Source organism: Natrix helvetica (assembly GCF_964273705.1).
Source record: "Natrix helvetica genome assembly, chromosome: Z".
Classification (NCBI taxonomy): Eukaryota; Metazoa; Chordata; class Lepidosauria; order Squamata; family Natricidae; genus Natrix; species Natrix helvetica.
This window is the reverse complement of record NC_138554.1, coordinates 22,559,162-22,581,656: the sequence shown is the minus strand read 5'-3', so window position 1 is coordinate 22,581,656 and position 22,495 is coordinate 22,559,162. Positions and strand designations below refer to the sequence as shown.

At 45.2% G+C, this 22,495-nt stretch overlaps 1 protein-coding gene across 1 annotated transcript; it reads left to right on the top strand.

The window, feature by feature from the left end:
* Positions 1-498: 498 nt before the first annotated feature.
* On the top strand, positions 499-14,659 carry LOC309401352 (netrin-1-like; the record flags this gene model as incomplete). Its single annotated transcript, XM_081970422.1, has 6 exons — positions 499-1,429; positions 3,827-4,015; positions 5,126-5,275; positions 10,222-10,275; positions 11,753-11,836; positions 14,331-14,659. 6 exons carry the CDS (start codon positions 499-501, stop codon positions 14,657-14,659), a joined length of 1,737 nt encoding a protein of 578 aa, XP_081826548.1.
* Between the last annotated feature and the right edge of the window lie 7,836 nt (positions 14,660-22,495).

Here is a 22,495-nt window from a genome sequence, read left to right as displayed (position 1 = left end):
TCTCTCACACACACATTCTTTCTCTCTCTCTCACACACACACACTCTCTCTCATTCTCTTTCACTCACTTTCTCTTTCTCTCTCTCACTCTATTATCTCGTTCTCATACACACACACATTCTTTATCTCTCTCTCACACACACATTCTTTCTCTCTCACTCACTGTCTCATTCTCTCACACACTCATACTTTCTCTTTCTTTCTCACTCTCCCTCACTCTCTCATTCTCTCTAACACTTCCTCTCTCTCTCTCTCTCTCATTCTCTTACTCTCTCTCACACTTTCTCTTTCTTTCTCACACACACACATTCTTTCTCTCTCGCTCACTCTCTCATTCTCCCCCTCTCTCTCTATTATTTTTGGAAACAATAGGTAGAAGATAGGAAGAAGGGCAGGGAAGAACAGAATCCTTTGTCCATCGCTCTTTTTTTCATATCAGCTATTACCTTCTCATCTTCCAGGTGATGAGCTGTTGACTCCTGGCGCCTTTCCCCAGAGATGCTTCACTTCCCATGGGGTGTTGCAGTTTTTCTTCCGATCCTTCTGGGCCAAACTCCCGACCCTCATGATCCTTGCTACAATGCCAACCAGCGCCCACAATTCTGCCTGCCTGAGCTGTCTGAACTGGCATCGGGCCGTCTGGTGGAAGCCTCCAGTACATGCAATGGTCCTCCTGGGCGATTCTGCGCCTTTCACGATTCGACTGACCCAGCCTCCAAATTCTGCCAAGGTTGCCAAGAACATACCCACCGGTCAGAGCGTCTCACAGACGGTGATGGAGATACAACATGTTGGTGGTCTCAGCCAACAGCCAATGCTACGCTTACTTTGGCTTTGGGCCGGCGGATGGAAATCCTTTATGTGGCTCTGCGATTCTGCTCCCCACGACCAGAATCCTTGGCCATTTACAAGTCCATGGACTATGGACGCAGTTGGATGCCTTTTCAGTTCTTTTCCAGCCGCTGCTGGAGGCGTTACCGTTTGCCCCCAACCACCACCATTGTGAAAAGCATGGAGCATGAAGCAGTTTGTATCGAGGCTCAAACAGCACTGAAGCCCCTCACAGGAGGGCTGGTGGCCTTCATGCCTCTTGCCGGCCGCCCTTCGGCCCAGAGGTTCGAGTATAGCCCCATCCTCCACGACTGGGTGACCGCTACTGACCTCCGCATGTCCTTTGACCGCATGCACTCCGCCCGGATTTTAGGGATGCGCAGGAAAGAGGCCTCCTACGGAGTAGCTGAGCTGCAGGTTGGAGGCAGATGTAAATGCAATGGACATGCCTCACGGTGCACAGCTGGGAAAGATGGAGGGGTGCCTCAGTGTGATTGTCAGCACAACACAGCCGGCCCTGAATGTGACACCTGCAAAACTTTCTACTGGGATAGGCCCTGGCAACGGGCAACCCCCAAAGATGCTCATGAATGTGTGGGTGAGACTGCAGGGGAGATAGAGCACCAGTGGCTGAGGACTTCCTGAATGCAGAGCTGGGACCTGTTATTTGGAATTCTGCAAAAATAAAGCCCCATTCAAACGTGGTCCCTCCCAACCTGGAAAGATTCTGCCATGGGCACCTTTCCAAAACCTTATTCAAAAAACAAAATCCCATCCACTTTGCTGTTGGTTTGGTTAGGGTTAGGGTTAGGGTTAAGGTTAGGGTTAGGGTTAAGGTTAAGGTTAGGGTTAGGCCAGCCATCTTTTCAGATCCCCTGAAATATGTTTTTTTTTTAAGAATTTCCAACATTCCATGAATTCTCGGCTTTTTAAATGGTCCCTGGGAAAAAGGAGAATGGCCAAACTGGATTGCAGTTCTACCAAAATTATATGACAATTTGACCCTCATCCAGAATCTCAACACATGCTTTGCTAGAGCCACAGTCAGCAATCTTTTGGAGGCATTTTTAGGATCATTGCTGGGCTCTCTACAATTTGTTTTAAGCCCCCAAAAACTTTATGAGGTCAGCAATTTCACCAAAACCTCATACAACCTAGCATCTTTAATTGGATAAAGATAATATACCATGTGAAAACACTGAACTCTTGTGACATGAGAGGTTTGGGCCCTTTTTCAAAAACAATATCATCCACCTTTCAATTTATTTGAGGATTCCCTTGATGCCACTAGGGGCAACAAGGATTTCTTGGTACTCACAAGCAGTGAACTGCTAAGCATTTGGTTGTTGTTTTTTGTGGGGACAAAAATTCCTAACATTGGAGGGTTATTCACAGGAAAACATTTTTTACAAAGGCCAGAGGGTGGCTGTGATAGGATCAAAGCTCAGCCCTATTTATTTCTTTATTCTTTATATATTAATCACATTTATATGGCAACCCATCTAACACATATATGTATTGTGTATTGATTAAGTTTGCTTGCTCCCTATGTTGCCAGTACACATAGTCCTCGACCTACAAACACAATTGGGACCAGAATTTTTGTTGTTAAGCTAGGTGGTTGCTAAGTGAGTCAGGCTCAATTTTGCAAACTTTTTTGCCACAGTTATTAAGCTAATCCCTTGTAGTTGTTGAGTGAATCGTGCAGTTGTTAAGCAAATCCAGCTTCCCCCATTGACTTTGCCTGTCGGAAGCCAGTTGGGAAGATTGTATGTTGTCACCAGGTGACACCATTGTAACCATTGTAAATTCGTGCTGGTTGCCAAATGCATGAATTTTGATCACATGAGGGAGGGAATGCTGTGACAGTTGCAAGGGTGATCATAAATCACTTTTTTTTCAGTGTCATTGTAACTTCAAATAGCCACTAGGCCAGGGGTGAAATCAGCTGACCTTTGCTACCGGTTTGGTAGCAATGTGAGCGCACATGCACAGAGCATCAAAAACAGACATGATGATGTCCGGGTGGGTGGACAGAGCCAGCTACCGAGCGCATCAGCAAAAGTAGGCGAACAGTGAGGGGGGCAATCCACTGTGCCACGCGATTTAGATTAGCTAGAAAGCTGAAAATCCTGCAAATTCTAGCTAATATAAATCGCACACCACAGATGATCGTTGGAAAAAAACGGTTTGCCCGAACCAGTTTCATTTTTTTTTACTACTGGTTTGGGTGAACCAGTAGCATTTTTACTACTGGTTTGGGTGAAGCGGTCCAAACCGGTAGCATTTCACCCTTGCACTAAGCAAATGGTTATAAGTCAAGGACTACCTGTTTTTACAGATCGCTTAAAACAATTGCATTCATTAAACTTGAATAAAAACGGGATCCCGAGAGAGTTAGAATTAATAACCAGCATACATGATTTTTCTTCCCAGGGAATTTCCAGGCCTGTTAAAAACAAAACAAAACACATTATAAGGGATTTCTGGCGCAGGGTGAGGTTAACCTATGTAGATGCACAATGCATGTAAAATAAGAACTGGGGTTTGATCAGCCTGTTGCAGCCAGCATCTGGATTTCTTGACCCACGTCGTCCTTCTGGTCCCTTTCTTATATGGGGGGGGGCTTGTTGCAATGGTGGGACTTAAAAATTTTACTACCCATTCTGTGGGCGTGGCTTGGTGGGCTTGGTGTAGCGTGGCAAGGTGTGGTGGCCGTGGCAGGTTACTGCAAAATCCCAATTTCCTCCCGATCAGCTGGGACTCTGGAGGTAGAGAATAGATGGGGGCGGGGCCAGCCAGAGGTGGTATTTACAGCTTCTCTGAACTACTCAAAATTTCCGCTACTAGTTCTGCAGAACTGGTCAGAACCTGCTGGATACCACCTCTGGCTTGCAGGGCTGGGCATACAAGACATAGAGGTGGGTGGACAGAGGTTTTGGACATGGTTGGAGAAAGCTGCCTGAACCAATGAACCCCCTTCCTGTGTCCTCAGCCTGCAACTGTCACCGCCATTCTCATCGCTGCCGCTTCAGCATGGAGCTTTTTGAACTTTCGGGGCGCCGGAGCGGGGGGATCTGCTTGAATTGTCGCCACCACACAGCCGGGCGCCACTGCCAGTATTGTTCACCAGGCTTTAAGCGTAACTTCAGCCATCCCATCACCAGCCACAGAGCCTGCAAAGGTGGGTCAGGTCCTGTAAACCAGACCATCCTTACCAGGAGGCACTCACAAAAGCATCAAGATGGCGGCCTTGCCTATCTGATCAAAGCCTACTCCTTTTTTATGTCCAAGGAATAGTTGTCACCTATAAAAAGGAGCAGAGCTTCAATCACACAGTTACAATTGTCATCTTGGCTTTTTTAACCTTACCCTGCAAATATACTTTATCATTCAGGGAGTTTCAGTTCTTTATCAATAAGCAGGATTTTTTTTATTCCTGTGTTTATTACTTTATAATTAGCTGAAGGTGGAGAACATATTTAACATTCTTTCCTCTTCCTATTTTATTTGATTGTATTTCTTAACCGCCCATTGTCAAGCTCAGGAAGTGCAGGCAGTTCAAATGGATATAAAAGTTTATTGCTAAGATGCTTTCTACAAGAATCTGAACTACTAATGGTCAAAGCAAATAGATGGTAGATAAGAGTCAATGGAATTCAACATGGGCTGGACTCAAGATATTTGACCTCTCCCTTGGACTCAACCTGGTCATTTCCTACACCCATCTTCCTCAGAGCAACAGTCCAGTGGTGAGATTCAAACAAAAATTACTACCAGTTCTGTGGGGCATGGCTTGGTGGGCATGGTGTGGCTTAGTGGGCATGGCAGGGGAAGGATACTGCAAAATCCCTATTCCCTCCCCACCCCACCTGCAAATAGTTTAGGGGCGGGGCCAGCCAGAGGCCAGCCATTTGCTGGTTCTACTCAAAATTTCCACTACCAGTTCTCCAGAATCTGTTAGAACTGGCTGAATACCACCTCTGCAACAGTCCAGTGAGGTGGGTTCAGCTGAGAGAGAGAGTGACGGGCCCCAAGTCGCCCAGCTGGCTTTCATGCCTAAAATGGGATTAGAACTTGCCATCTGCCTAAAGTGGAACTAGAACTCACTGTCTCCTGGTAATTTGCCGAAAGTCATCCAGCCGGGTGTCATGCCCAAGATGGAACTAGAACTCATTGTCTCAATGTAGAAGAACGCAAACCTTTTTAAAAACAAAAACGGAGGATGCATAGATTATTGTAGAGATAATCAAGTACATATTCTCCTTCCATAACTCCTCTTTTTTCTTTCCAGCATGCCAGTGTCATCCTATTGGGGCTACTGGGGCCATTTGCAACCAGACCACTGGGCAGTGCCAGTGCAAGCACGGAGTCACCGGCCTGATCTGCAATCGATGTGCCCAGGGTTTCCAGCAAAGCCGCAGCGCTCACATACCTTGCATCCGTAAGCTTTCTTCTTCCTTAAACCTTCTTCCATGTCAGCCTTGTGGGACAGCCCAATCTGCATCCGGACAGCAATTCATTTCTTGGGGGCAGTTTGAGAATGGGACATCTTGGTGCAGCCTCCCCCGACCTGGCACTTTCCTAGTGACACACCCCTATGTCTGGGTAAGCATAGGATTAGCAGTCCCAAAACATCTGTAGGGCACCAAGTTGGGGAAATTCTCCTCTGCCCCTTGGGTCAATAGGGAAGAAGAAGCAAGGGGCCAGGATCTACACATTCTAGTTTCTAATTTCTTAAAGTCTTCAGGTGATGCCATAAAATCATTGTTTGGCATTTCAGAGTGGTTAGCAGGGCCATGCAGCACACATAAAAAAGAACTAGAATGTGAATCACACAGCAAAAGCCACAACCTTGATTTTTTTGACCCCCAATTCCCATGGGGGGCCCTGGTGGTTATACTACCAGTCTGGAAAGAAACTTCAGCATTGAGAACTTCTCTCCTCTCTAGCATAAAACCCAACTGGGCTACTCACCATCTTAAAACCTCAAGGTTGTTGTCAGGATCAAATAAAGGGGGGAAAATAATGTCTATGCAAACACTAAGGGCTTGGGAGGAATGGCAGAGAGTTATATATACATTTTAAATATAAAATTAGAAAGCTGCAAATCAAACATAGGCAGTCTCTAAAGATGGAGATGGGATGGTGGATAATAACTATTCATCATTCCATATGTTTTGAGTTTACCTCATGCTGTCCTTGTAAATATATTTGGTCTTCGGTGCAAAATTACAATTTTCTTAAGAAAAAAATTCAGCAGAGAAGCTGCCATTCTTTCAATTCTATTCACTCCATCAAAGTAATGTCCATACAGGCAGTCCTTGACTTAACTACCATTTGTTAAGCGACTGTTCAGAGTTACAATAGTACCAAAAAAAGTGACTTACAACAGGTCTTCGCTCTTAAAACTGCCACATCATTCCCATAATCGTGTGATTAGAATTCAGGTGTGTGGCAACTGGCATGTATTTGTGATGACTGCAGTGTTCAAGAGTCATGTGCAACCTCCCCAGCTGGCTTCTGACATGCAAAGTTGATGGAGGAAGCTGGACTCACTTAATGACCACATGATTCACTTAACAATTATGGCAAAAAAGGTTGCAAAGTCAGGCATGACATTTAACAACCACGTTGCTAAATATATATATATACACAATATATTCCTCATTTGATCTAGAGGTTAAAGCACAGGGCTAGAAAGTGAGAGACTGTGAGTTCAAATCCTGCCTTAATCATGAAAGCCTTCTGGGTGACTTTGGGCCAATCACTCTCTGTCCTTGCCACCTCAACCTGTTATAGTAGAGAAAATAGGAAGAGGAAGGTTGTGTTGGAAGAAATGTCCATCTGGGTTCAGTTCTAAGTTGGGAGAAAGACACTGGAACCATGGAAACTGCTTGGAAAGATGGTTTAACGGTGGACAGAACCACATGGATTGAGGTCCTGGGCAAAAAAGAAGCACATGGGTGAGAGAGGGATATAGATTTATATAAGGGGTGGGTTCCAGCAGGCACTACTGACAGTTTGCTCATTTGTGCACACTTCATGCGTGCTGGGTGCGTATGCGAATTGAAATTAAAATTGTTCTGTGAAAAACAAGATGGCAGTGCCAACGGCGACAACCAGGGAACCAGTTCAGGGGTGTGGTGGGCCTGGATCGCTGCCAGTTCCAGTGACCCAGGCTGCCAAACCACTAATGGTTTGGCCAAACCAGTCTGAACCGGTAGGAATCCAGTACTGATTTATAACCTATCTTGGACCCAGCCTTGGAGCTTCCTCTTCCTGTGTAAGAAATGTATTCTGATTGGTTGTCAGACTCCCATGGGGCCATGCAGGGGTAACTTTGTAATATCTTGAGTCCTAAGCTTGGTTGAATCTTGTTGGGTGATGTAATCTCCCCAGGTGTCATGTGATGAGTTCTGTTTTAAACAAGTTTTATTGATTTTTACACATTTTCCAAGAAAAAAGGGTTCAAAGGGGTGTGATAACATTTTGACAGCTACATCGTGCGGGGGAGAGCAGTCCCCCCAAGTCTCACAACTTTTACAAACAAGAGTTAAAAGAAAATCCTCAACATTTGAATGTATATTAGCAGTTTTGAGTTTAACACTAAATGATCAGTATGTTTCAATCATTTTGTTTTGTATCACTTCCGTAAAGGTACATTGTAACAACAATTGCAATAATGTTTCAAATCACTTTTGTGACCTGAGTCTTCTAATTGTTGCATCCTCCCCCCCGCCTGCTGGCAGAGCCTCAGCCCCTCCCTCCCTCATCTCTTGTGCATTATGTTTTCTAGTGAAAGCCTCCGCCTCCACAACTGTGTTAATTCTTATTCTACTGCCCTCCCAGAAAATCAACATGCCCTCTGGTAATAGCCACCTGAACCAGACCCCTTTATTATATAATTTTTTTGCTAAAGAGGAATATTTCCTCCTCTTATCTCTTACTTTCTTTGGGATCTGCTTAAGAATGGTTATTTCTTTATCTTTATATTTTAATGGCCCTCCCCTTTGAGCTCCTAGGATCTCATCTCTTGTAGTCTTTCTAAGAAATTTAACATGAACTTCCCTTGGAACATTGTGTGTTCTTGCATAGGCTGAGTTAATCCTATAAATCAGGTCAATGTCCCACCACAGCTGTTGTTTATCTCTATTAATGTATTCTGCTAATATTGTGGTCATAATCTCTTTAAGATTTTCATTCTCAACTTCTGGCAGGTTTTGGAACCTAAGGAAAAAAGACATCCTTTCAAATTCCATTTTTATCATGTGGTTTTCAAATTCTATATTCCCCCTTTGAATTGTCTTCACCTCATCCCTAATCCCAGCCGCACCCTCTTCCAGTACACCTATTCTCTGTTCATTCCGTGTGGCTTCTTGTTTCATTTCCCTGAGCTGATCATTTAAGTCTTGTAGTTGTTTTTTTATTTCGTCCTGTCCCTTTAAAATAGATTGAAGCATCTGGTGAGTAGACAAATCCCTTGCACTCTCCTCAGGGGCTTTAGGTTGTAGAAATGACCCCAGTTGTGACTGCTGCGCAATTGGACTTGACGTGGAAGATGTCGGGGCCGATGAAGCTTTGCCAGGTGGTAGCTTTTTTGGACCCATCATGAAGCTCAGAAATAGTTATTAATCTATACAAAGAAATGGCATCTGTAGAGAAGCATAGCCGGTAGAGATCACAAGGCAGGCAAATCCAAGAGGGAAAAAAATCTTCTAATACAGAGATAGATCAAATAAGTAGATCAAAATATTCCAAATCCAAGGGAAAAACACATTTAGAGAGGCCCCTGGAGATCTCTGGGGTGGAAACTAGTTCAGAGCCATAAAATCTTCCCAGGGAGGAGTCTCATTCATAAAGACAATGAAGAAAGAGGAAGTTCGCCATCTTGACTCAGCCTTTACAGGTGGTCAGGAAACAGCAAGTTCAAAGTTTCCATACATAGTTTAAAGAAGAATCAGTTCAACCATCCTTTCTCTCGCAATTGTGGTCAAAGAATTTTTTTTCCCATTGTTTAAGGGAAGTTTTTGACTCTCTCTCTCTCCTATGAGAGAGAGAGATTTTGCAAGTGCCACTTTTCCGAGAGGGGTGGCAATTTCCCCCCCCCCTCCAATCTCAACTCTTCCAAAGGTTGAAACAAAGTCCTAAAAAAAACTGCAATTCAGTCAATTTAATAAAGCAATAAAAGACTTGGGGAGACCTCCCGCCTCACCGCACTTCAGCTGTATCTTTAAAATCGCTCATTTCCTTCCGGCTCCGTTCGGCGAAGGCGCGCGGTGGCATTCCACACTCCCCCTATGCTCCTCGGCTCCTGGGGCAAAGCTGGAGACCCCCGCGCGGCCGCCGCCATTCCAGGGGGTCCCAGCAAGCTGCGCCTACAGCAGGGCGCCCCTCCAAGGCACCCTGTGCTCCCCCTAGACTTCAGGGGAGCCCACCGAGGCAGCAAACAGCGGACGCAAGCGTCCATCGCCCTCGGCTACCAGAAGTCGTGTCCCATGTGATGAGTTCTGTTGCTAGAGGGGTAGAGGAGTAATCCTACCTTTGTTGGATCTTGGGTGAGGGCATTTCCCTATGAATAGACCTAGCTATCTCTTTATCTCTTAAGTGCTGACATTTACTGTGAGCTATTGAGGAGGGTGGGGACTATTAAAAGTGAGTCTGCTTCCTGCCTAAAGAAACATTCTCCATTTCTCATCCAGGGAAATATAATATTCTGCTTTTTTAATATTTCCTAGAATATTTCATTCTTCTAGGAGAGGGGTGGGTGCTAACTTCCTACAGTTGGGTAGGCTCACTACTTTGAATTATTTATAAAAATAACAAAGGTTAATTGTCAATAAATAAATAAATTTTGTTCCATATGCAAACGTATAAAACCCACAAAATCTCTTAATTGTTTTCCATGTATCATACAATCATGATCGACAGCAAATTCTTCCCACTCGGTGGTGGGTTTCAATTTATTTCACTACCGGTATGCTTGTGCACACATGTGCGTGTGGCGCTTCTGCGCATGCACAGAAGTGTCCGGATGGGTGGGCAGAGCCTCTCGCCACTGCAATTACCAGTTCACCCGACCCGGGGCAAACCAGCAGAAACCCATCTCTGTTCCCACTCCTCCCTCCAGCACAACCTTCCATAGAATAAAACATTGCTTCCCGATTTCTAAATCAGAAAGTGAGTTCATCTTTTTCAGTAAAGCCTTGATCTTTCTAACAAGGCATGCTGAATGAGGCGGTCATAGGGCATACACACACACACACACACACACACACACACACACACACACCAGTCAAGTGGACTGATGTCATGGAAGCCAGGTAGCCCAGCGCTGAGCTTCTGGCGATATCATACCAAATCTATTATTCTACATCTTACTTTCCCTAGGAATCCAAGAGGAGGTGACAACTACAGTTATCCCACCGCAGGAATGGAAAGCAGGTGAGGGGGTATATATACTGTATTTTTTTTCCTAAGGAAATCAGTTAAATTTTTCCTTTCAAAGGGATTGGAAAGCCACATCCCCAGAAGAGGAGCCCTTTTCATCTCTAAAAAAAAAATTGAAAATGTAAATGCAAAGAATAAGGAAGATGACGTCCACAGAGCTATGCAGGCTTTGTTGGCTACAACGAACAAAAACGGGCAACAGCAGTGACTTAACCTTTTCTTCACCATGGACCCCCCCCCTTTAAATAGCTTTTGTGGCCATGGACTCCCAACACTACACTCAAGATTTAAATCATCATTACTTCAAGCTTTCGCAGACACCCTGTGACAACATCACGGTCCTCCAGGGGTCTGTAGACTACAGGTTGAGAACAGGGGTGGGTTCCAGCTTCTGTTACTGCCAGTTCGCTCAGAGATGCGCTTCGCACGCACGCATGCGCAGTAGTAAACAAATTGTTTCTGCACATGAGGAGAAGCAAAAAACAACCGATAGAACCAGTTCAGGGGCGTGGCCAGCCAAATTACTACCTACTCGGCCGAATTGGTCTGAACCAGTAGAACCTACTCTGGTTGAGAACCACTGGGCTAAAGCATTCTTTAAGACTAGAGTGTCCATATAACACTCAGAAGCAGCCAGGTCTAGGATTCTACCAGTTCAGACCGGTTTGGACGAACTGGTAGCTCTGACTATCAGTTGGGAGCAAACCTGTTCACTCTGACTTTGAAGGGTTCCTGCCCCTGCACTAGGCTCACCTATATTTCATTTTCCTAAGCCCAGCTGATTGGCGTGGCAGAGTGGACTGCTGCGCCTCAGCTGTTTTCCTTGTCAGCAGCAATGTGGAAAGTGAGTTTTCTGTAAACTGGGCACACACAGAGAACGAGTTGTTAAGTTGGTAGGATCCCACCCCTGGAAGCAGCCCAAACAAACCCCTTCCTAATTCACAGGAGTATAGGAAGAGGGAAGAGGTACAGAAACCAACCTACAAGATTCTTATAGCAGCGGTCTCCAACTTTTGTGCCCACTGCTTACACAAATGGAGCTACATTGCATGCACACTCTTGCCCACCCCTTCCACAGCCCGGTTTTGACCAGTCGGCTGTGGTCCGGGGGTTGGGGACCCCTGCTTTATAGCCGGTTCTATTTTAGCTATCCATTCGAATTGATTTCCAGCTCTAGTCTACCTAGTGAGGCTGGCTCTCAACTTGAGAATTCGTAGAGGGAATTGTACAAGGGAAACGGTGTCTTGCTCCATTGGCAGCTAAGTCGGTAGGCCAATGCTTTCAACATTTTTCGGACAACTCCCATAAGCTCCAGATAGCATCTGAGATACCAGGAGAACAACAGGTTGCCTAATCTTGCTCTAATGAAAATAATACGTTAGACAAATGATAGGTCTTAAAACTGCAGTCAGATATTGCCCAAAAGAAGGATATACCCCTCCCATGTGTTTGTTTGTGATTTGTACACTAGGTACCGAATGTCAGAAACATTGCACACCACCAAAAAGACAAAGTGTCCACATGAACTTGAAGAACTATTGCAAGAAGGATTATGGTAACGTTTGCTGTTTATTTGAGATTCTACCTTTTCTTGCAGGAACTCAAGACAGGTAAGGGTAGTCCTCGACTTGCAACCATTCATTTAGAGACTATTTGAAGGTACAATGGCACTGGAAAAAGTGACTCATGACCAGTTTTTACACGTATGACCTGATCATGGGAATGCTAACGTATGGTAGCATTCCCATGATCAGGTGATCAAAATTTGGGTAGTAGGCAATTGGCATGTATTTCTGACAGTTGCACTTAATGTCCAATGGTGGACATTAAGAGAGGACTACCTGTACACCAAACTGATAACTCATTTCCCTGTCCATAATTTCACTGCTTGCAAAATTGTGATCAAAAAAACAATTGGAATGGTCAACCAGGAAGTGGTAATGCTCTACTTATGACCACAATTGAGCCCAATATTTCTGTTGTTAAGTGAGACATTTGTCAAATGAGTTTTGCTGCTGGTTTTACTGTCAGTTTGCAACCCGCACACAATGTGTGTGCTGTGCATGTGCTCTTCAATGTAAATCGTTCTTTGAGCATGAGCAGAACAATTTACAGTGAACTGCGCATGCACAGTCACTAAAAACCAAAATGGTGGCAGCCCAGCGGCAGTGAGGGAACCGATTTGGGGGCGTGGCAGGCCTGAGTCGCTGCCAGTTCTGTGACCCAGGCCTGAATTCCACTACCAGTTCAGCCAAACTGGGCCGAACTGGGAACAACCCACCTCTGGTTTTGCCCCATTTCACAACCCTTCTCACCACAGTTGTTGAGTGAATCACTGCAGTTGTTAAATTGCACTATCAGCAATTGTATGAAAGCAGCGTTTGCATTTGAGTGAACAAGAAGTATATTGAATTAAACATGAATTTGTAAAGAATTGTTTTTCTTGTTCGGGGCTAACATGCCAGAAGAATCAAGTTAAGCATTTTTTGAATTTTTGACTTGTCAAGTCCAAAGGTTGTAAAGCAACGGTGGGTTCTAAAAAAATTTATTACCAGTTTGGTGGGTGTGGCCAGATGGGGGGCATGTGACTGAGTGGGCATGGCCAACTTGACATCACTCACGCACATTCAGTCATGTGCCCCACCTAGCCACGCCCACCAAACTGGCGAAAATGTCTGTTTTGCCAGCTGGGAGGCTGGTAAAGAACCTTTGCTTTCCCCACCATGGTGGCTGCTTCTACCTCAGCGCCGAATGGTCCATGCCCTCCCCTTCCAGAGGGCCCATGCAGAGAGACAGGAGGCGGGCTGGTTTGAATGCAGGCAGGCGGTTTGTGGCCAGTGTCTCCTTCACTCGTTGGGGCGGGCGAAGCAAGATGCAAGATGCATGGCGTAGCAGTGCCCATGCAGTCTCCCCCTCTGCCCACCCGCCTCCTGCTGCTTTTCCTCCCATTCCTCCCCTGTGTTGCCTGGTCACAAGGGCCAAAGAAACAACATTACGGGGTTAAGCAGAGACAAGAAGACACCTAGAGGGGTGCTCCCCTTCGCCCTTGGCAGAGGGGGCTGCTTTATCGTGCACCTCCTTTCTTTCTCTGCCCCTCTCCTTCCCTTGCTCAGCTGCTACTGCTGGGGTGCCACCAGAGCAACTAAGGGAAGGAGAGAGACCACCCCCTGCCGATTGGAGCTCCAAGGGGAGGGCGACTGCAACACTGGCAGCTTTGGGAGATGCTGGGCAGTGGGAAGGGGGGGCTATGCTAGCGCGAATGCTTACCTGTGTATAGGCAGGAGGAGGCCATCGGTGGATGCAGGTGGTGAAGACGAGGAAGGGTGTGTGTTGGAGCAGGCTGGTTCAGGGGCGTGGCCAGCCACCTATCACTGCCAGTTCGGCAACCCAGGCCCAAATACCATTACCAGTTTGCCTTAACTGGTCCAAACCTGGAGCAACCCACCTCTGTTGTAAAGTGAATCTGATTTCCCCGTTGATTTTGCCTGTGAGGAGGTTACAAAATATGATCACATGATCCTGGGACCCTGCAACTGTATTAAATATGAGTCAGTTGTCAAGCACCTGAATTTTGATCACGTGACAATGCAGCAATGGTCATAAGTGTGAAATCACTTTTTTCAATTGCCATTGCAATTTTGAACTGTCACTAAACGAACTGTTGTAAGTCAAGGGCTACCTGTATAACACGCCTCTCCCACAAAATCAATCCGGGAAATATAGTTAGAAAAAGGAAATATATGACATCGATCATCTTCGTGCAGGAGGTGATACTGTGGGCCTCTGATACATCCTCTGTTAAAGCACCCGTTTTCTGGGAAAAACTGTTTTTCCCAGAGATGACGCGCCTAGAGATGACAGCATGAGGTTGCAATTTGGAGTCTTAGATGGCACTGCAAGGGTGGGGGCAGGAGCAGTGGGGGGGGGAGAAAAGGAGTGATGTCATAATTCCAGAAATAGGGCAGAATCAAGTAACAGTTCACTTCCTGATAGTTTTTCTCTCTCTCTCTCTCTCTTTCTGTTGGTGACCTTCACAATCCTGATGGCAGTTCTCCAGGCCCAGCTGCTGGCCATAGAGAAGTCTGGAACATGGTGGCAATTTACAGCCTCAATCCTTACTGTCTACCGCCAACGTTACGTACCTATTCGTCGGGGAGAGCAGCCACTCTGGGTACCGGAACAAGATTTGGCCTGCCAGTGCCTCCAACTCCAAGTGGGCAAATCTTACCTTATCATTGGCAACGATGAGGAGTCTCCTGACCCTGCCCGGCTAATCCTTGACAAAAACAGCCTCGCTCTGCCCTGGAGGGATGCATGGGCACATAAATTACGGAGTTTCCAGCAGCAAAGCAAGCGTGGAAAATGCTGGGGCGTCTAAGCCGGAGAGGTGATGGGAAAGTGGGTGAAAAAACAGGTAGGATAAGGCCTGAATGGGTTAAAACAAAAACAAACAAAAAATCTCACATTCAAACTGAGTTTTAGAGTCCCGCAGATACTTCCTTGGGTATAAAAAGCTGAGCCTAAACTGGAACTGGTTTTGATTTTAAAGGTTTAGTTCTGCGTATCAATGGCCTTTCATTCATCCTTCTGACAGACTGATATGGGTTGAGATACTATGCCCTCTTTGCAAGACATAGGAACTCAGCTGAACTAGAAACTTGGTTTTGGATGAATTAATGGAAGATATTTGGCCATGGGAAGCTGCTGATTAAGCTATAGCACCCTCCACCAGCTTCTGAGCCACCAGGAGACCAGCAAGGCAAAACATATGCTAGTCTATCCTGCAAAAAGTGCTGTCAATATTTACCACATAACACAGATGGAGATTGGAGGAGATCCCTGGCTTTCCCCCCGCTCCTTGTCTCCCTTCATAGGAGATAGGATAAGGATAGGATAAAGAGTAAGACTCAGAGAGAGGTGAAGCTGAGTTTTGACAGAGGGCTAAACAATCCATCTTGCTTATCTGTCAAACCCTAGTATTTGGGGGCAAGTTTTCCCCCCCACAGCTGCATTCAAAAGGAAGCTCACCATCAATTGATATCCACTAATAGTCAGATTTCTTTTGGTCATGAGTTTGGCATTTTTCAAGGGCGATGTCTAAATTAGTCAAGAACTAGTCCTGACAATAATTCTTCCTGTGAGACCTCTGAAACCAAAACTATCAAAGTAGTCAAGAACTGTAATGTATCAACTCGTTAAAAAAGCTGTATTGTGTCAAAATATATTTCAAACACAGCAAATTACTACAATGCCAATAAAGCAGAACTTCTCAGACATTGTGGTGTCAAGAACCACTAAAATTTCAAAAGGTCTGACCCTTCCCATCACCTTCATATCAGACATTCAGGAAACTGCTCTAAATAATACAATTTAACTAAAGCTAAATTTAAACCCTTGAGAAATGCAGTGGTTTTAGAATGTAAGACTGACAGAAAATGTTCCGTATAAAGAATTCCCTTTGAGCTGGATGGCATTTCTTGATAATAAAAGGTTAGAAAGTTTGTTCTAGTTGCTTGATTCAAAGAAATGAAGTCATAACAAGAAACAGCTTGATATCCCTCCTGAATGGGGCTGGTGAAGATTTGAGTGCTTAGATTTTTTTCTTATTTAACCCACTTCCTTTTGAGTATTGCTAATCTAGTACGCAGATCATTAGAGCAGTTTTACAAGTAGTCCTCAACTTACATTTGTTTAGTGACCGTTCAGAGTTACAACGGCCCTGGAAAAAGTGGCCCATGACCATTGCAACTTCCCCATGGTCATGTGATCAAAACTCAGATGCATGGCAACTGGTTCATATTTATGACATTTGCAGTCTGAATTATATGATCGTTTTTTGTGATCTCCTCACCAGCAAAGTCAATGGGAAGCCAGATTCACTTTAATAACTATGTTACTAACTGCAGTGATTCACTTAACAGCTGGGGCAAGAAAGGTCATAAAATGGGGCAAAAGTCACTTCTTGCCTAGCAGCAGAAATTTTGGGCGCAATTGAGGTCGTAAGTCGAGGACTAACTGTAAAGACTTTACAATTAAGCAGCATCATGGGTCACCCTTCTACAAAGAATTGGGTTGATTCAATAACATTTTGTGCTCTGGATCCTGCTGAGCTAATCAGTTAAAAGGCAAACGAACTCATAAACATTTGGGAGAAATCCTTATCCATAAATAGCGATTATGAACATCGAGTTCTGTTAAAATGGATTCAATAGACATAAAATGCTCCATTAGGTTTTAAGTCCCAACCTTTCCAGTACAGTTAAGCTAACTCGCATTTTTCCTACTCTACCTGCACACGCTGGCTGTTCAGGAAGCATAGAGTGGTCATGATGAAACCTTTGGACTTGGCATGTCAAAAATTCAGAAAATGCTTAACTTGCTTCTGCTGGCGTGTTAGCCCTGCAGAAGAGAAACAATTCTTTACCTATTCATGTATAATTCAATGCACTTCTTGTTCACACAAATGCAAACGCTGATTTCATACGATTGCTGATAATGCAATTTTGGAGACTGGTAGTTACAAATATCCTCTGCACTTACACCCTGAAAAGGAGCTTCGCTGTGCAAACAGCCATCCCATGCAGCAGTTAGAAAGACAACTGAACTATGGCTGCCTTGTCCCTACTGCACTTTGCACGTTGCTCTCCTTTCCCATCACAGTCCTGAGGATGACAGATCGTATGATGATATGGATGGTGAGAATCCATTTTAAGCTCTGGGTGGAGCAGGGTCAGATATGTCTTCTTCTCTCTTTTATTCAGTTTATTTGGTAACTCAAACAGGGATAATTGCCGGTGAATGCTGACATGTCACCCAAAACGTTGTAGCATGTCATCTTTGACATGTGTGTCATAGGTCGCATCACTGGGTGATCCTGTCCAACATTGGGCTTTGCCTGTGCATACAAATCCAACGGATGCACCTTGCATGGACAAGAGCAGGAAATATTTTGGGGACTACTCAGGGGCATGCTGCTACGGGTTCCCCTGAGTTTGGGAGAACCCGTAGCTAATGTTATGGTTGGTTCAGAGAACCTCCAAATCCCACCTCTGGCTGGCCCCTCCCACCCCACCTCTCCCAGGAATCTCCATGCGGCCTGTTTTGGATGGGAGGTAAGTGCAGGACCAGTGCAGAGGCTCAGGGAGGGAGAAAATGGGTCTCCTGGAAGTTCCAGAAGGCCGGAAATGGGTCTCCAGAGCCCGGGGAAGGCAGCTTTCACCCTCCCAGAGGCTCTAGGAAAGCCTCTGGAGCCTGAGGAAGGTGAAAGTGGCCCTCCCACTGTGGTGCAGGGGGCTGACTAGGCCACGCCCACTATGGCCACGCCCACCCAGCAACCAGGCAGAGAACCCGTTGCTTAAATCTGTGAAGCCCACCCCTGGGACTACCTCAGAAAAGCTCTAAACCAGAAATGTCCAACCTTGGCAGCTTTAAGACTTGTAGACTTCAACTCCCAGAGTTCCCCAGCCAGTAAAAATTCTGGGAGTTGAAGTCCGCAGGTCTTAAATTTGCCAAAATTTGGACACCCCTGCTCTAAATTGTATTTAAAAGCACCCTGAACAGGTGATGAAAATGACCAGAGAATCCACTCTTTCTCTCTTGTTTCACCATGAAGTATTCTTTTCCACCATTGGTTGTTCAGGCTAGCCTAGTTCTCCAAACCAGGGAGGAGTTCATAAACCTGATGGATACAAGGAGAGAACCAGGATGGGTCCCAGGAGACTGCCTAGCAAGGACCAGAGGAGATCTGGCTAAAATGACCAAGAATGATCCCATCTCTAGGTGTTCCCCATCACATTAATGGGATGGTTGAGAAAAAGCCTCAGGTTTCATGCTAAAGGGGAAAACACTATTTTAATTCCAGGACTTCTAAAACCAAAGGCAACACCCTCAACCGGTTGCAGAAGAAGCAAGCTGTTGGGACATGTTTGCAAGTAAGAGACATTTCTGACTTAACCTGGTTTAACCTCCTCCAAAACCAAGCAGTTTTTGAGTAGGTGTGGCAGAATGAAGTCTGGATTCCCAGCAGGGAGGGGCCGCACTCCAGAGAGAAAGATATAGTGAAGGTTAGATAGTATGGGTGGAAGATGCTTAAGACAGGTCCTCTCTAGAAGTTCTCAGGTCTTTACGTTCTTATATCTTTAAAACACTTTAGCAAGGTTTTAGTCTATGAGTAAGGAACAATAAAATAAGCTGTTTAGAAGTAGCTCAGCATGCCTTCTTTAGTTTTTGGAGCCATATGGCAGGAGATATAGATACACTGGAGGATAAGGTGATTGGCAGTTGCTACTATATCTTGCTAGATACACACAGACACAGATACATAGACCCAATATCAAAGGCATGGTTGGGATACCATGTGTCGTATTGTGTGCCAAAAGTGGGGGGAGTGCAGGGGGGTCATGCGCGGGCATGCCCACACCCATAATGCTATGTGCGCAACCCTCCCACGTGCCTGCGCACGTGAATCCTACCCTCCCCCCCCCCACTTTTGGCATGTGATGGACCCGTTTTTTGCCCTCCCCAGGCTCCAGAAGCTTTCTAGGAGCCTGGGGAGGGCAAAAACAGCCTCCTCGACCCCTAGAGGCCCTCCAGAGGCTTCCCTGAAGGCCCAACGCACAAACCAGAAGTCCATTCCCAAACTTCCAGTTTGTGCGTTGCGTGGTTTTTCATCCTCCAGAGGCAGGGAAGCCTCTGGAGAGTGAAAAAGAGCCAAAAAAGAAGGCCAAAGTAAGCTGGCCATTGTGCACATGCTCACTGGAGCTGACAAGGCAATGCCTTGCATGCCCTAACAAATGGCTCTGTGTGCCACCTGTGACACGCGTGCCATAGGTTTGCCATCACGGGGATAGACCCTAATTCATTTTTTTCCCTTACATTATGAGCCTGGGAAAGGATATATTCCTTATTACTACCACAAATTAGGTGTCAGATAGGATGATATGGAACTGGGCTTCAACCTAGGATAGTCTTCCTGACATTGGGAAATCAACAGGAAAAGTCCATTCAGAATCATTGTGTTGTTCCTATGAAATGCGAAGGATGCAAAGGAAGAAGGGAAAGAATGAACATAATGGGGACCATCAATAAAAATTCAGAGAAAATGTATGCATTAACAGGGGAGGTGAGGCTGGACCCAGAGGGCATTTCTCTGTAATTAGTTGCTTCAGGACACAACAGCTTTTGGATCCTAGAGCTGCTTAAAAACATTAGGAGCATAAACCTTTATCGAGTTTGCATTTTAATTTAATTTACCTAATCTGCATTTTCAAATTAATGTGCAAACACGGACACGTACACCTTTTTGTACATCTTATAATAGCATTCCCCTGTCTGAAAGCATCACACAAAAATGTGCATATTAGTAAATGTGCGTGTGTGTGCGCGCGCACGCATGCACACGCATGCACACACACACACACAGAGTGGCATATTTGGGAAAATATTATGCAAACCACATTTTTACAAGGGTAGACTGCAAAAATGTGCATCATTGTGCGTCGACCTCTGAGAAAAGAAATCACAAAGATGGAAAAACCAAAAAGAATTCTCTGAAAAAGAAAGATCAGAGTGAAACCAAATTTATCCAAAAGATATTAGGGCTAGGATTATGGCGCCCTATGGATTATGGAATGGGCGAGACGTTCCTAAATTCCGACTGCAGTTACATCTCAGGATGCAATCTTATTTACACCAGGAATTCAGTACAACATACAGTAGGTATGAAAATATGGAAAAGATTGTCCACTTTATTCAGACCAAAATTTATTTATTTTTATTTCAGAGCTGCTGCTTCTCTTAAAATAAAGGGCTTGTGAATTCTGTCAGAAAGCTTCAACTTCCACCCATAATGCAATAATTCTAAACTTGGGGTTCAGCAGCCTGATAGAGACAAAGGAAAGCTCTTTTTCACAGCCTCATTAATGTGTGTATTCCTCCAATGTGCAGAAAAATATGCTGGCGTAATTTGCATTACCCTGATGGCCAAGCTTTAAATCGCCCTCAGTAATGAGGCTCGCAAGTGATCTATCCGTACAGCTTCGCTGCAGCACAATTTAAGGGCAACCACTGATAGATTCCCCTGGTTTTGTTTTCCCATCCACCCTGCACCAGTTCACAGGAGGAGAGCCCCATCAACACTTTTCACAGAAGGAGGTAGGCCTAGGTAAAACTTCCTGAGAACTTCCAGCTCATCAGGAGCCTAAGGTGGAAGTTCTAGGCTAACAAATGACAGTACTTATTTAGCCATCTTCTGGAAGATTAGTCAGCCCCCATCCGAAAGCAGAGCAGCAAGAGTGTGGGGTGAAACATCTGGCCATCTTCTAGCCCACCAACCTGTCAGTTGGGTTCCTTTTGGACACCTAGAGAGGTCAGGTGTTATGCAGCTTCTGTGGAAACAAAATATCTGGTGTCTTCTGCAGGCCGGGCCAAAATGGTCACAGGAGGCATTGACCAGGTGTCCTTACAATAACCTCGGCCGATAGAAGTTCATTGTGTTATCAGCCCTTGATGGTATTCTCAGGACTGTGAATGGGACATTCCTACATCAATGCGTGTTGAGAGCGGGAAAACACTACATTAAGAATGGAACATCTAAAGGTATGCTTAGACTGGGGTGAGCTGCAGATGAGACAATACTCCTGTAAAAACAATTAGTGGGGCAGCTTAGTGCTGCAGTTATAGTAGGACTTGCAGATCAATCCTTAGTTGGCTGTTGACATCTAGTGAAATTATAGGTCAGATATTAAAGAAGATGAGCATTAGGAAATATGTCCAGTAAACTAAAAACTGGACCCAGATGAGACCATGGTTTCCTATGATATGACTTCCCTCTTCACTTGCATTCCAACAACCAAAGTTGTCATGGTAGTGAAAAAATGACTGCGACAAGACACCATCTTAGGTGACAGAATCAACCTCAGCCCAGACCACATATGTACCATGCTGGATCTCTGCTTGACCACTACCTATTTTATATTAAATGTAATGAAAGTTTCTGTGGACAAAAACACGGCTCTGCCATGAGTTCACCTGTGTCCTCCCATTGTGGCCAATCTCTACATGGAAGAGGTAGAAACCAAAGCCCTAGACTAGATTCACAGGAATTCCACCCACTCACTGGTATAGGTATGTGGACGATACTTGGGTCAAGATCAAAAGACAGGAATTGGAAGCATTCACCAAACGTATCAACTCTGTACAAAAATACCAAATTCACATGGGAAAACGTTAAGGAAAATAGTCTGGCCTTCCTGGACATTGAAGTTTATAGAAAACACACAAACACAGATCAATATTTACATTTTGATTCCCACCACCCAATGGAGCACAAAATGGGAGTCTTCAGAATCCTACCACCAGCACCCCAAGCTGAAGGCCTGCCTGCCAGCAAAGATGGGAAAGAAAAAGAACTAAAACACATCAAGGAAGCCCTCAGAACATGTGGCTATCCCAAGTGGGCCTTCATCAAATCCAAAAAAAAGACCCAGCAGGAGCTCCTCCAAAACAGACAATGAAGAGAGCAATAAATGAGGCAACGTTGTCATTCCATACCAGTGGTGGGTTTCAAATCCCGTTCCAACTGGTATGGTTAGAACAGGCCCGGCGGCATCATGGATGCGTGCAGTGCGCGCATGCATCCTAGCGCTTCCGCGAAGCTCCAGCTGCTCCATGGAGCATCACGCAGACACTATATACGCCATGCGTGTGAGTGGAAGCGCAGAAGCCTTTAAACACAGGTAAGGAGCTCGGGTGGGTGGGCCCTCCGCAGCACCGTACCAGAACAGTATCCGGTGTACTGGGCTGGCTCCAGTATGCCCATACCAGGGCATACCGTCTGCAACCCACCACTGTTCCATACGTTGCAGGAGTATCAGAAAAGCTCAGGAGTATCTTCAGCTAACACAACATATGTGCATACTTCAAACCCAAAAATACACTAAGGTAGAAGCTTGCCCACCCAAAGGATAAAACACCCAGACACAAACGGAGCAATGTGGTACATGCAATACAATGCAGTGAGCCATGTGCAGATCTGTACATTGGGGAAACAAAACAACCACTTCACAAACGCATGGCACAACATAGGAGAACAAACCCATCAGGACTAGATTGAGCAGTCCATCTGCATTTAAAAGACAAAGGCCCCTCTTTTGAAGACAGCAAAATCCTCATTTTAGATAGAAGGGACCACTGGTTTGAAAGAGGGGTCAAAGAG